This window comes from Patella vulgata, chromosome 8 (genome assembly GCF_932274485.2).
Source record: "Patella vulgata chromosome 8, xgPatVulg1.2, whole genome shotgun sequence".
NCBI classification, from domain to species: Eukaryota; Metazoa; Mollusca; class Gastropoda; family Patellidae; genus Patella; species Patella vulgata.
This window is the reverse complement of record NC_065886.2, coordinates 16,691,082-16,705,227: the sequence shown is the minus strand read 5'-3', so window position 1 is coordinate 16,705,227 and position 14,146 is coordinate 16,691,082. Positions and strand designations below refer to the sequence as shown.

Sequence of the window (14,146 nt, the reverse complement as noted above, 5' to 3'; positions counted from 1 at the left end):
ACATTTTAGTATTCAGTTCATCTGGTTATAAAATATTATGTTATTTATACTCATGTACATCTGAGCTTTACATTGATCCCGGAAGCATTGTTTCGTTATAGTAAGTATTGTCTGATACTTACTGATGTAGTGCTTGACCCCGTCTTCCTAGCCTTGACTCCAAGTTCATTACCAACAGGATGAAGTTCAAACAGTTCATATGAATATTCTTTAATCCCAGCATCTGCATCAATCCAACCGTCCCAAGAAAAGCTTTTGGTACGCTACACAATAAATAATGTATGATTATTCACACATGGTGTATTCTTTTATTGGCTAATATACTCCGTTGACCTCTTTGTTTAACACTAAGCACAAACCAATATTTCGAACTCATATTAAATTTCGAAAAAGGAACAACGCCAGTGATTACCCATGAAATACTAGCTTGGTAATAAAACTTGCCTATGCCCCGCCAAAGTATTCAGAATCGGGTTGTGCCATTGCATTTGCCGTAAACGGAGCATTTGGAGCTGTAATAGTCGACGACAGTATCGAGATGGGGTATAACATATAAGAGTTGTAGATATAACTTTCTCTGCGATATCACTTTTGTGGTCGTAGACGTTAAGGAACTAAGGTAGTAGTAGTAGTAGATATGACTTTTCAAAAAAGTATTGAGTAGATAATAATAGGCAGTGTCTAAATCCAATGTTGACTATTACAGTGACATGTGACTGGGGTACGTTTCTACCTGTTTAGACAAGTATACATCAGACAGCATATCTAAAGAACATGTAACTGAGGACAGTTTGGCTACATGTCTAAGACCATCCTGTAAGTTTACATTAACATAAATATACTGTCCAGAACATCAACACCAGAAAGCAGCAGGTCATTAACGTTCACAATAATATGGATTTATGGTATACAACTACTTGTTTTTATAATTCAAATAATATCTGAAGAAACGATATCAATAATATATGTCAACAGCAACCATATATGTTTCAGACCGCATATATAGTGAATATCGAGGTTTACAATAATATTGGTCTAGAGTATATATGTACCTGTTTAGATAAGTCTACATCAGAGAGCATATCTAGAGAACATCCTGACTGGGGCTTACAATGATATGGATCTACAGTGTCAAATGTTATAGAAAATGTATTGGTTTGAGTCAATCCTTGTAGATATTTAGTTTCCACCAAGCGTGTTTCCTTATTTTCAATCTTAACAAATCCACCATTGGCAACTGACATCGAAAACGAGAGTCTAAAATGTACATTATAGCAAACTTTAAGCAAAACAAAACAGCTTGTGTTAACTGCAGAATATCAAGTATTGGGTTTAATATCTGTATAAAAATATCGGTCAACTGTGTAAATTAATAAACCTTCCTTGAATTTAAAAAGGAGCATAACTGTGCGTATAACTAACAAATTTTGACAGTTGTTTTGTGGAATACTAAGTCTGATTATTGTATGTAAATCTTAAACGAAATAATATGTATGGCTGTTATTATCAGAATTAAAAAGGGGGCATAACTGTGCCACTAACTGTTGCTAATTATTGTTGTTTCCAGATTACTACATCTTAATATTGTATGTTTATCCGCTACTATTTTCATAAGATTCAACAACGCGATATATTCCATGCAGTTTTTATCAGTATATTTTTACTTTATTACTAGTTCTGGTTTCCTTGAATAAGACCCTTAATCGTCCCTCTCTTCCCGGCTACCCAGCTATTATGCAGTTACATAGAAAGTGTTGTGCGATTTAAGACTTTCGCTAAGATCTTAAGAGCATAAGGCAGGAAATGGGCTTTTCCTGTATCCCAGAGATCCGATTAACAACTGTGCTGCCTGGTCAACAAAGGACTAGATATTCAGGATATAGTGACTGATAAAAATACACATTATGTTATTGTTTATAAAATAAGAAAACAACAAAACATCGAATAATACTTTTTATCGCCTTGTAAATATGTTATTTAAAAACAACTTACACATCCTTGTGATTAAATGGTAGAGATAACTGAGATAAGCCTGTTAATGTCTGTTCACAGGTAAACACGCCCTGATTAGGATTACTTCTACTCTGTGGTCCGCCACAACGATGAGAAAGGGTATGATTGACATCTGAAAGCAGAACTCATATTAGTAATAGGGAAAGGTATCTAATTCTAAAACATTTTAAAACGGAAGCGCAACACAACCTGCCATTAAAAAATGCTAGCTGATTTCAATTGATCAGTGGGTAAGACATTGACTCGCTTTTCTGCTCCGACTGGGCTAATGAAGACGGGCATACACCATATATGGGAATTTTTGCCCGGACTGTCAAGGTTCTTTTACATGCACGCCAATGTGTTAACGGAACCTCGATTCGGGTTTTCGTCCCTTCCGAACGACTACACGATGACCCTTGCCGGGCCCTCGGTCCTTCACCACTTCACGGTCCTTGTTGATGTGAAGGTAAAAAGCAAGAAGACGTACTGTTTTTTAACGCGAACCTGCCCTCCAGGGATAAAATGGTCTGATCTGCCACTAAGGAACCCCACTGGAAATAAATAAGTGTACATATATGGTCTTATTTTGGCTGTGTTTATTGGCTATCCGTAAGTAGCAGATCACTCATGACATTCATATTGTATTTTAAAAATATATTTTCGTATTTTTCTTTTTTATTGTCATTATTAATAATTTTAGCGGGTTCTAATCAATAAAAGAGCCGAGGATACATCAAATCATATCTACACGAGCCAGACCCTGATTTTGGATTTGATTATTCAGATATTGTATTTTCTGATCTGTAAAAGGGTTAATAACACTAATATGTACATGTATGTCAGCAAACGAATAATGTATAGGAAATGACATTTATGTGTTGGATTAAAATCAGTAGCGTGGGATTTGCATAAAACTAAACAATACAAAAACATATACCCTTTTCCAGGCTTAAACTCGCACTAATAATGCCAGCTTTAAAATCCTTGACATACGCCTGTCGAGCAGGCACAACTGGTTGGTAATCCGCCGTAAATCTAAAGTGAATATTAACAGGATTAACCATATTAGTCCATACAGTATCTTGAACTGGTCCAGCATTGGTATTTCCTGGTGCATCAGTTTTACCGCCATTATTAGCTGCTGTCAGACTTAGTATATTCTCTTTAATTGACGGCTTTTCGGTTACTAAAAAAATAAATTGACAAAATTATAAAGCAAATAGTTGACATTACTTTTTGATAAAAAGCAAATTTTCCAGTAACTGATCCATTTTACAACACAGAATGTTCGGTTGTTCGTTCAGTTGTTCTTGAGATGATATCGCAGACAAACACATTCTGAATCTGTTACTAATTCTGATACGTGTCACTACTTGTGTGAATAACAACAATATTTCATAAACCCACACAAACGTAGACTTGAGAGTAACCGTGCAAAACGCCAACACATCCATCGTGTCTGTCCATGATGCGTAATTGTCCAATGAACACGGATACTAAGTTTAATGTCGATCATACTTGAATTAGCGGAGCCTTAGACTTTTTTTTTCGAGGAACTTCGGGCTAAAGAATAACGAGAATATAATTAACCCAGTTCCGGTTCCATGAACAACTATACTACTAGTTAGCTAGAGTGCATACCAATACAAATCGAAGTACTAACAATTATTGATCATAATAACAAATATTTTACGCATTAGAATGTCTATGCTTATAGTAATTTTTATTCAGTAAATTCGACACAGAATTCGGGATCAGTACAAGGATACATGCATGCCAATCTGATTAAATTACAGATCTATATTTCGTTTCGTTTTTTTATACTTTCGATGGCCTACACTACATGAGGATCTGACAAGTTATAGCGATAGGTCACGTCAGGGGTCAAAAGACCGACTTTTCACCTATGACGTCAGACATTTGATTAACCAATCAGCATTGATGTTACTAGTGGATTACCCACAGTTCCGGGCAAAAAAGGTCAAACACTCGATTCGACAGACCATTTGATTGGCTGACCCCTTATTTCAAGCAGAACACGTTTAAATAACAAGTCTTCCAGATCCAAGTGTAGTAAAGACAAGTAAAACGAAATTTTGAACTATAAAAATGAAACGAAATAGGATCTATGTTTTAACCAGATTGCATGCATGCATACCTGAATAAAATAAAATAAAACAACACAAATTACAATCATAAATAGATAAAAGAATATGCCGAGTTATAGGACATCTTTTAAAGCACGGGTTTAATCGTCAATTTTCGCTTCACTAATACACACGACACCGATATATTCAATTATGGCACAATTTGAGAAGTTTGTTTGTAACCTTTAATTTTCAAATCAGTGTGACTATTCGATAAAATTTAGATCTTGTTAACCAGCCGACAAAATTAAACTAGATCATTTTAGAACTTCGTAAGCCAGTATGGAGCAGAAAAAATGATGTTAAATCCAATTTCATTTCATACAGCATGACACTTCCTCGTCTTCAACCGATTGCCTGTCTTCATTGGTCCAGTCGGTGTAGAAAAGTAGGAGGTTAATCTCATTTCATTACAGATCTTAAACCGTTTGCCAATACAATTTCTACACTTACTTCTTTCGCATTTTGCGCCAGTAAATCCTGATGTACAGGTGCACTTTGATGCCAGTTCATTGGCACAGCTTCCAGGATAACATGGAGTACTGTCAGATCGCCAGGAACACGCCTCTGTAATAATAGAATAATGCGATTGGCTTTACAAAAATGGCTTGGATATACACGCCCATCAAAAGTTGGTCAACTATATGAACTTTTAATTTAAGAAGTCGTAAATGTATCATTAAGTTCCAGAAAGCGTAAGCATGGTCTGCACCAAGAACGACATCCATCATTACTTACTGTGTGGCAATGGTTTGTACTTGAATTTCAAAAGCGGAAGACCACTGGGTAGGCGATAACCTCGGGGTTACATGCAGCCACTAGAGAATCTCAATTTCTTGATTTCATATGTAATAGATTATTGATACCTATGGATTAAATACTAACTTGTACAGCGTTTTTTATCACTGGAAACAACATAAGCTCTAAAGCCGGGTTTTTCATCTCGAACTCCTTCACATCTTGAGCACCTCTGGTTCGATGATGATGTACATGTTTCCAGATCACAATTTGTAATAGCTGAGCACACTATAAAATTTAATGAAAATAAGTTACTAAATCACATTATATCATTAATGACAAAGTTTAAAAACTATTAATGGCTAATTATTATTGTATGTTGGTTTCAAATGATCCTTCCCATCCACTAAACAACTACAAGACATCTGGACACCTTATCTCAATTAGAAGCAGCGTTATTGTGTTCCAAAGTCTCGATGAATTTTCTTTTTCTGTTTAGTCTAGGCAGACAACGCTGTATACACGTATACACCAATATTAGCCAATCGCACCCACTCATAACCAAAACGGGTCTCTCTACCAAACTTAATCAAAGTTTTGATGTAATGACGCAAGACACAAAGTTTAAACGAGTCCACTTAATTAGAATCAAAGTCATTGTGTTCCGGAGCATCGACAAATCAACATGCTTTATATGTGATTAGTCTACGCAGATAATGTGCATCATCGAACTCTGAACATGCTACAACATTAGAAGCAGAATATTATTGTTTTGAGAAACGGACGGGCAGGGCGACGACCACATTTTAGTATCCTCTGCTTTCTTCGAAAAGACGGGGTAATAAATATCCAGCTAAGTCAATATACAAAAGGTGTTCACTCTAGTCTAATATTGATAAATATCAAAGCAATCGTGTGAATAATAAATTAAACGTAGTCTTAATCTTTCGCTCTTAAGTGTTGATTTAAGGGACATAATTTAATTTATTGGCAATAAAAAAATAGCACAAAGAAGTAGGTAAAAAATGTAAAGCTTTCGTATATAAGAATAGCAAATTTTCTGATAAAGATAAATTACATGCTCTTTGTTGATTTGTCAATTCAATTTTAAATTGCATGGTCAGATCAAACTAACACCATTGCGTTACTTAACACTTATTAAATGAAATGAAACGAAATGTGGTTTGACTCACTGGGCTATAGAAAACGGGCAAACGCCATACAGTGTGCTTTTGACAGCGGCACTACACTACAGTTACATCAAATTCCAACTGTCAAGGGTTCTTTTACTGGACAGCTATCCTTGTCAGGCCCTCCGTCCTGCATTACTTCTAATGGAGAACCACACCAGAAAATCCCGAGGTATTATCTCGGCCTACACCAGGAGCGAACCCGAAACCCCCAGTGAGTGAGCACCTGAGCCAGTGCCCCCACCCCCACCCTTGATGTATTTTGATTAGATTTTAAGAATGTCAACCATACTGACTTCTTTGTAAAACATGTTTGTAAAATAAAAAAAAATAAGATTTAATAAATCATAATATATATTTGAAAAAAATATATATAACATTATGCATACGTACTTTCACACGTTGGGCCAGCCGAATAAAAACCATCTTTTGGGCAGCTACATCGTTCAGGATTTGGACATGTACCATATACATTTTTTTGAATACTTCCATCACTATATATTATATGAGAGTTGGAGAAATAGTTATCACAAGCTGGTGGGTCAATCTTGCCGTTACATATAGCTAGAATATAAAATACATACAGTTTAAAGATGCTTTATGTAAGAGCTAAATTTGCCTATATATATTTATATAGAAAAACATATATATAAAACGATCTAACACTCAGTTAAACATATAAGTAAAATTCAAGTATTAGAGAAAAAACGCTAAGAATTAAAATTTTGGCTAGTACTTTCATCGTTATCAAACGAATCGTCAGGCCATTTTATCGTTATCAAACGAATCGTCAGAAATGGCCTGACGATTCGTTTGATAACGATGAAAGTACTAGCCAAAATTTTAATTTTTAGCGTTTTTTCTCTAATACTTGAATTTTATATATATATTTAAAGATGCTTTATGTAAGAGCTCAATCTGCCTATATATATATATACTTTGTATGCCGACACAGGCTGATTTCAAAACTGGTTTAATAACATTTTAGCATTTTAAAGCACTTTTCGTCAGTCTTGGGATTATTCATAAATAATATCATTTTATCTCATTACTCCTGTATTGTACAATTGTCACATTATACCAGAAAGTCTATGTAAATTAATGTCATATTATGTATTATATACTTTATAATGTTTTGTTTTTAATTATAATCCATTGCCTTGGAAATCTATTATTCCACGAATGTATTATGTATGGTTACAAATTTAATTTCTTGTATATATTATTAATATATGGAGACGCCTATAGGGGACAGACAACTAGCTTATATGATTTAGTGTATGTCAGAATGAAATGAAGTGGTGAATTTGTTACCTAGACGTATGTTTTATTTATTTGGGTATTCATCTATCATAAACATAGTACTATATCAGCTACTTGTACTATATCTACTTTAATACATATATAAAATAAAATAAAAAATAAGTCCATTTCAAAAACATCAACCACTTTACTACATTCTGATATACATTAATTTATAAGCTAGCTGCCTGCTCTGTATCGAGCGTCTTCAGGGCCTCATCAAATATATATGAGGGGGAGAGAGAGAGAGAGAAAGAGAGAGAGAGAGAGAGAGAGAGAGAGAGATATTCATTAGCCATATAATATTCACATGGCAAGCACATAATCAAGTCTCTAGATTTGTAATTGATTAAAAAAAACTATTGCCATTTAATAATTTAATCCAAAACTGGATAATCGGCCACCCAACCCCGCAGCTTATAGTGACATACATCAATGTTCAGAGGAACGATTGGAGGACTTGGTAGCAAAATGAATTACCCCCTCCCCCACTCCCAGCTCTTATAGCTTATTTTAAAACTGTGTCGTTCCCAAAAGACGAATTTTAAACTTTTGCTCAACTCAACATATTATATTCATTTAAGAGAGAAATTGGGTTTAACGTCCACTCGACACAAACTAGGTCATTATGAGCTTATGATCTAAGCGCCCACATTAGACCATTCGGCTACCCCCCCCCCCCATATAATACGTACTAAACACAATAACATTGTATGGAATACAATATCATTAAGTGGTTTCCCTATTTGTTAATTACGCTTTACTTGTTTGTGTATATAAACTCTCTGTATATTATATTTAGGAAACCTCTAATGGACTAAAGACTCTATACAATTTTAAACGTTTAACTACATGCAGATAACCGCATGAACAGTTATTATGTAAATAATCAACGACTCCAGCTATTTGTTTTTTATTGCGAGAACTTCGCGTTTCCACATAAAACAAAGCGATTTCTTTTGCCGTGAGGAATGTTTCTTTTTCTGTCCGCACTGATGACACCAGAACTTTAATTTAACTAACAGAGAAGATGCCCCCCCCCCCCTTCTCGACATGTTTTAAAGTACCATTTTAATACACAAGAACTTTATCTTCTTACCCATTGTCTTCTTTTTTTATTTTTATATTACGCCTTGATATATAAACAACTGAATTAAAAATACATTATGGGAGATTAGATAAAGAGCTGGTAGTTCTACATAATGTAAAGGGAATTTGCTGAAAATTTCAGTCAAATTGATCCACCCGGAACCGAGTATTTAGCGAATGAATTTTGGGCCTAGCCTCGATCTTTATTACTAAAGTCGGTACTATAAAAAATTAATGATTGATGATGGTCTGTGTAAGTTAATTAATGTCTAAATAATAATTTAGATAACATTTCAGTCCTAAAAATATGCAATTGGCCGATTTAACTCTTGCATGATGTATGTTTAAATCAACCTGTCCATAATGTCATATTGTAATGTACTGGACGTAACAACATACTTACTATCATTTGCTTTATAACGTTTAGGGTACACTTAACGTTGTGTTTAGTTAAAATAGTTTTTGTGTTCCATATAATAAATATTATTGTGATTATAACATACACAATAATAGGTGGAATAAAAATGAAAATATATTTACCATGATCACAAGCTAATCCAGATCCAGCAGATCTCCACCCAGTGCAACAATAGCTCTTCACCCTATATCTTGTTCTAGAAAATACATATAAACAACGTAACAATGAAAGTCTTCTCGAAAATACAACTTTGTATGTCTTCTCGAAAATACATATTATTTAAAACCTTTTAAGTCTTCTATATATTACATATTAAAAACGTCACATTCTAAATCGTCTAGAAAATACATATTAACAACCCAACATTGTAAGTCTTCTAGAAAATACATATTAACAGCCTAACATTGTCTTCTAGAAAATATATATTAACAACCCAACATTGTAGTCTTCAAGATAAAACATATTAACAACCTAACATTGTAAGTCTTCTTTCCAGTTGAAAATATTATGTGCGCGTTTTGTAGTAAGAGATAATTATAACAAAAATAAAAGAAAAAAGAAAATGCCTTTTAAAATTTAACGAAGTATCATTTTCCACTCTTAAAATTAGTCCTATAAGACATTTTAAAAGACTTACTGATTACATGAAAGTAATAAAACATGCTTAGTACAATAAATTAAGCTAAAAGAGAATCAGCATCACAATACTTTACCTATGTCTTGTGCATCGCCTCCAATTAAGCTTACCACATTTTGTTTTGTATCTTTGCTGGTAGGCTTCCTGTTTTGTACAAACATGGCTACTGCAAATCAAATATAGAAACATCAGAAAAGCTCCAGTGACAAATTTTCCCGATGATCAAAACCCAGTCATTTGTCATCTCCCCAGGCGCCAGAAGCTGCGTATAGGGGGGGGGGGGATTCAAATCTAGGGCGCCATCAACAATCCCACCCCACAATGAATGTCAACAAAATACTGGCTATAAGTATAACACTGCCTGAGCGTGCCCATAGAACACAGATCGCATGGCTTATATGGTTTTTCGCTGATCTCCGAAAAACAGTTTTATTCAAGTTGGTTGAAAAAGTAGTCATGTCATATTATGATTGTAACCGATTTTTGTCAATTTTAAAGAAGTGACCATGACACTGTGCAACCCGAAGGGCGCGGGGGAAGGGGGGTGCTCTCACTCTGAGAAAATTTTGAAAATTTGAGGCATTTGAGGTCATTGATGGGAGCAAATTTTTGCGAACGAGAGCATTAGAAATGGGAAACAATTGGACAGAATCTTGAGATCGGCCTGTCGATTCCGCCTGTTTTGTGATTGTTAACAGAAAATTAATACAGTCTGTTTCCTCACATAATCTGCGAAATAATCCGGAGGCTGCATTTTAATTCCGCCTTGTGAGAGGTGACAGTCCCCCACGACCCACTCACTAGTGCTACTACTAACTGAGCGATTCACTATAACTGTGAATATGACAGCGATGAGGGAGTAAAAGACCACAGATCAGGATTGGATGAATGGTGATATAACGGCGTGAAAAAATTTCAGACAGCTACGTATAATATTTATGTAACTGTCGCAATAGAATTTCAGATAATATGTAATTTGGGACTGGGTTTGAGGGGACTTTGTCTAGCGGGGGGGCGCTTGCTTGGTCTCATGGGCGTGGGGGCACCCAACCCAACTAAATCCACGTCGGGGCGGAAGGTCTTAGGTGCACATTTATCTGTAATTGTTGATAACCATAGCTTTGCATCCCACTGATGATGGGCAAACAAGTTTTATACGACAATACCTATAATAATAATAATATTATTGTATGAAAAAGTAATAGAAAACACGAGAATGTATGGGATGGAATTATAAAATCATCATCACAACCCATTTGGGACTATAGTGTATATTAAAACTATTTGATGGAATGAACGAACGAGGCGTCAAATATTGTCAAAAACGAAAAGCTATCTTTTTGCGGTTAAGAGTATACTTTATACTATAAAATTAAATTTTAGGTATCACCACACGTTTATGCATTTTTACATGAAACTGTGCATAAATATATAACCCAAATAACCATAAAGAGCAATATTCATTTTTAAAACAATTGTGTTGCGATTATTAACGGATCCAAAAAAGCTGATCAATTTGAAAATATTGCCTTACTGATGGATGGGAGATGTAGCAGACTATAAGATCTGCTATAAATGACAGTCGTGAATATAATACCGACTGTGTATACGTGACAAGCAGCCAGACTGGTTTACCCTAGCTGGAGGCTTTTTCTTGGTAACCTTATTGACATTGTTTAAGTATCTTTGTGTGTAAGTGTAAGTAGACGGCATAATTTCGTATTGTTTAACTCATATAGCCTAAGATAAGATATTTCTGAATGTTATGTTCGTGATGTCTACCATTAGATGTAGAGTGGAGTGACAAAGGATATCGTTAATGACGTCGTTGACCAAAAGAAAAGTAAACAATTGGATATCTGTTATTTTTTATGGTTTTACGTTTGTCAGTTAATGACCATTAGGGAGTGGGTCCTTGTGGAGATGCTTAATAAATTGGGGATATGTTACCTACATGTATATTCTTAATTAAATCGTTAACCCTAATAAATACAATAATATTCGTATATAAAACAGTTGAAGTTGTAATATATTCTTGCTGTATAGCGTAGACACACGTGTATTTGCTTTTTTCCAGCTGTACTTGACCTGTGTAAACTGGTAGAATTATTCTTTCAGAATTCTCAACGTTAAACTTTACTATTACTTTAGTACACTCTCGGATTTCTCTATTAATATTGTATTGTGTATGGGATAAATCTGTCTATTGCAGGTATTTATTTTGACTTCAAATGTTATATAAGTATTGTTTAATGGTCGAGAGCGAGACACTCCGCACGAGCTTTTACGTCACACTAGTCCAATATCTCACTAGTATGAATAAAGTACTATTGGCAAGTTGCCCGTACGATTATTTGAAATAATGGTACGCCAACATCAAAGGGTGACGTCACATCTGTATTTTAACTAATTTTAAACTATTATAGCAAGGAACGACCAAATATTTATCTAAGTCTTACATAATGCATCTTCAATGATTTATAATCAAACAGTAAATAATGATATTATGAATAATACGATTACGAATTACTTTAATAAAATATGATAAAGGAATCAATTACTTACGCTGCTTGTACTGTATATGTATTAAACAATACTAGTAACACAATGAATACATCAACGTGAACGTTTTTAACACACTTCCTTATATTCATAATTATCCGTAAATTCCTCTTTGGTACAAAATAGTCTGTATTTGCGAGTACGCAATATACCGAGCTGACAGATTGAAGATACTAGTCAAGTATGAAATCAACAAATTACGACAGTCCCGGATATATATTGCATTGTATGTATTATTTATGTGATCTAGTGCGTTCTTTCTTTCGAGGGATTTAAATTTAGCTCATTCAATGGGAGATAATACCGGACTTTATTTTGCTTCAAAATAAAATGTAATTTGTAGTTGCAAATATTTGATGACGGACTCCTTTAAATTCTAGTTCAAAATAAGTAGTTAATATTTAATTTTAAAAAAACACAATAAAAAATGTTGGACACGCGGACTGCTTATATAAAGAAAGCCGTGGTGGCTCATTTTTTAAAGCCCTAGTTCGCTAGCCAGGATGCCTCGGGTTTACTGTCCATGTTGGTAGAGAAAGTATCCGGTCGTCCGTTCGTTTAGATGGGACGAAAACACGATGTCCCATGTACACATTGGGTTGCAAGGAAAAAAAAACACAGACAGATGGAATTCGAAAAAAGAGTAGGCCGTAGCGGCGCTATCCGGACAAATTTTCCTCGTGGCACACTGTATGGCGTATGCCCTTCTTCATTAGCCCAGTCAGTACAGAAAAGTAGACCCTATTTCATTTCCGGGAGAGGGTGGGGGTGGGGGCAATGTCTTAACGCGTGAGCGTTAGATCGTAAGGTCTGTCACTGAGTCAAGTGGTGTGATTTCGCTTTCCAACTTGCACTTGACAATGAGTAGGGTCACCCATCCAACCTCGTGGGTTTTCTCCAGTTGATCCCGTTTCCTCCCAAAGCTAAAGACTCCGAATTATTGATATACATATAAAATTGAATCATATGCTAATCTCGAATTTTTGGGCTCTTTTTATTTGCTTTTCTTTTTTAAAAACCATCTCTTGAGATCATGCAATTATTGACATAGTCCTTTGTTTTGTTTGCATAAGGACGTTTTTAATATCTACACAAAGGTATTTAATGTATAATAGCAATTCAAACTTGTTGACGTGACTACTCGATCATGATCTCGCGGAAAGAGCCTATCAAATTGAAAGTGAGAGCACGACCCGGATATTCTCGCCTTTCACTAAACATTAGAAAAATATCAGAGAGGTTTAAAAATAAAACAGAAATTTGTTAGCTAAGCGAATTCTTCAAATGGGAAGTAGTATGTGTGTGTTCTTGAAAGAAAAAGCATATATTTTGCCTCGTTGAAGCAATCTTCATTTTGTTAGAATCTTCCTTGTAACGTATGTACATTATCGGGGAGTTTCACCTTTCACTAGGAAGAAGTTAAAAGGCAGCTTATTTTCCGACTTAACCGGTTATACTTCTTCCTCGGTTTTTCGTCCCATCCGTACAAATAGTCGTCCGTATCTGGATGGAACAAATATTCCGTACATGTGAGAAATACCAATTTTGGTTTAAGTTGACCTCGGTTTTTCGTCCCATCCGCATGTATAGTCGTTCGAAAAACCGAGGTCCCGTACATGAACACACATTGACGTGCACGTCAAAGAACCCTTGACAGCTAGAATTCGAAACAAGAGTAGGCCATAGCGCAGCTGTCCGGTCAAAATTTCCCACATAGCACACGGCATGGCGTATGCCTGTCTTCATTAGCCCAGTAGAGTAAATGAAGTGGAATGGGGTATAACGTCCTACTTTCCTGCACCGGCTTCATTTTGTTTATATATAAAAACGCAATTTAAATCAACAGTATCAACTTAACCCGTAGATTCAGGCTATTGCGTTACGTATCAAGCATACATACCAAGCAAATGTTTAGTGACAAGCTGAATGATATAAAAGTGGGTTAAATCTAACGGCTTTGACTCGTGTATAAATGTAATATAATACAGCAACACGTTCTATAAGATAGATATAATAACTAGAAATACAATAACATATTGTTTGGGGATTATTGTAAAAAAAAAAAAGA

General features: G+C 35.1%; 1 protein-coding gene across 1 annotated transcript; it reads right to left on the bottom strand.

Annotated features, from left to right (window-relative positions):
* Positions 1-95: 95 nt before the first annotated feature.
* Positions 96-12,209, bottom strand: LOC126830525 (uncharacterized). Its single transcript, XM_050560922.2, has 10 exons — positions 12,082-12,209; positions 9,593-9,682; positions 9,002-9,075; positions 6,464-6,634; positions 5,028-5,168; positions 4,596-4,709; positions 2,933-3,181; positions 1,993-2,125; positions 1,053-1,257; positions 96-263 (listed from the first exon to the last, which is right to left on the bottom strand). The coding sequence occupies exons 1-10, from the start codon at positions 12,168-12,170 to the stop codon at positions 96-98; spliced, it is 1,434 nt and encodes a 477-aa protein (XP_050416879.1). The 5' UTR covers positions 12,171-12,209.
* Between the last annotated feature and the right edge of the window lie 1,937 nt (positions 12,210-14,146).

Excerpts from the sequence above, each read along its gene's own strand:
- LOC126830525 (XM_050560922.2), bottom strand. The coding sequence starts at position 12,170 with ATGAATATAAGGAAGTGTGTTAAAAACGTTCACGTTGATGTATTCATT. Across the intron at positions 6,635-9,001 it reads TGGATTAGCTTGTGATCATG|CTATATGTAACGGCAAGATT; the intron begins GTAAATATATTT and ends TTTATATTCTAG. Across the intron at positions 5,169-6,463 it reads GGCTGGCCCAACGTGTGAAA|TGTGCTCAGCTATTACAAAT; the intron begins GTACGTATGCAT and ends TAAATTTTATAG.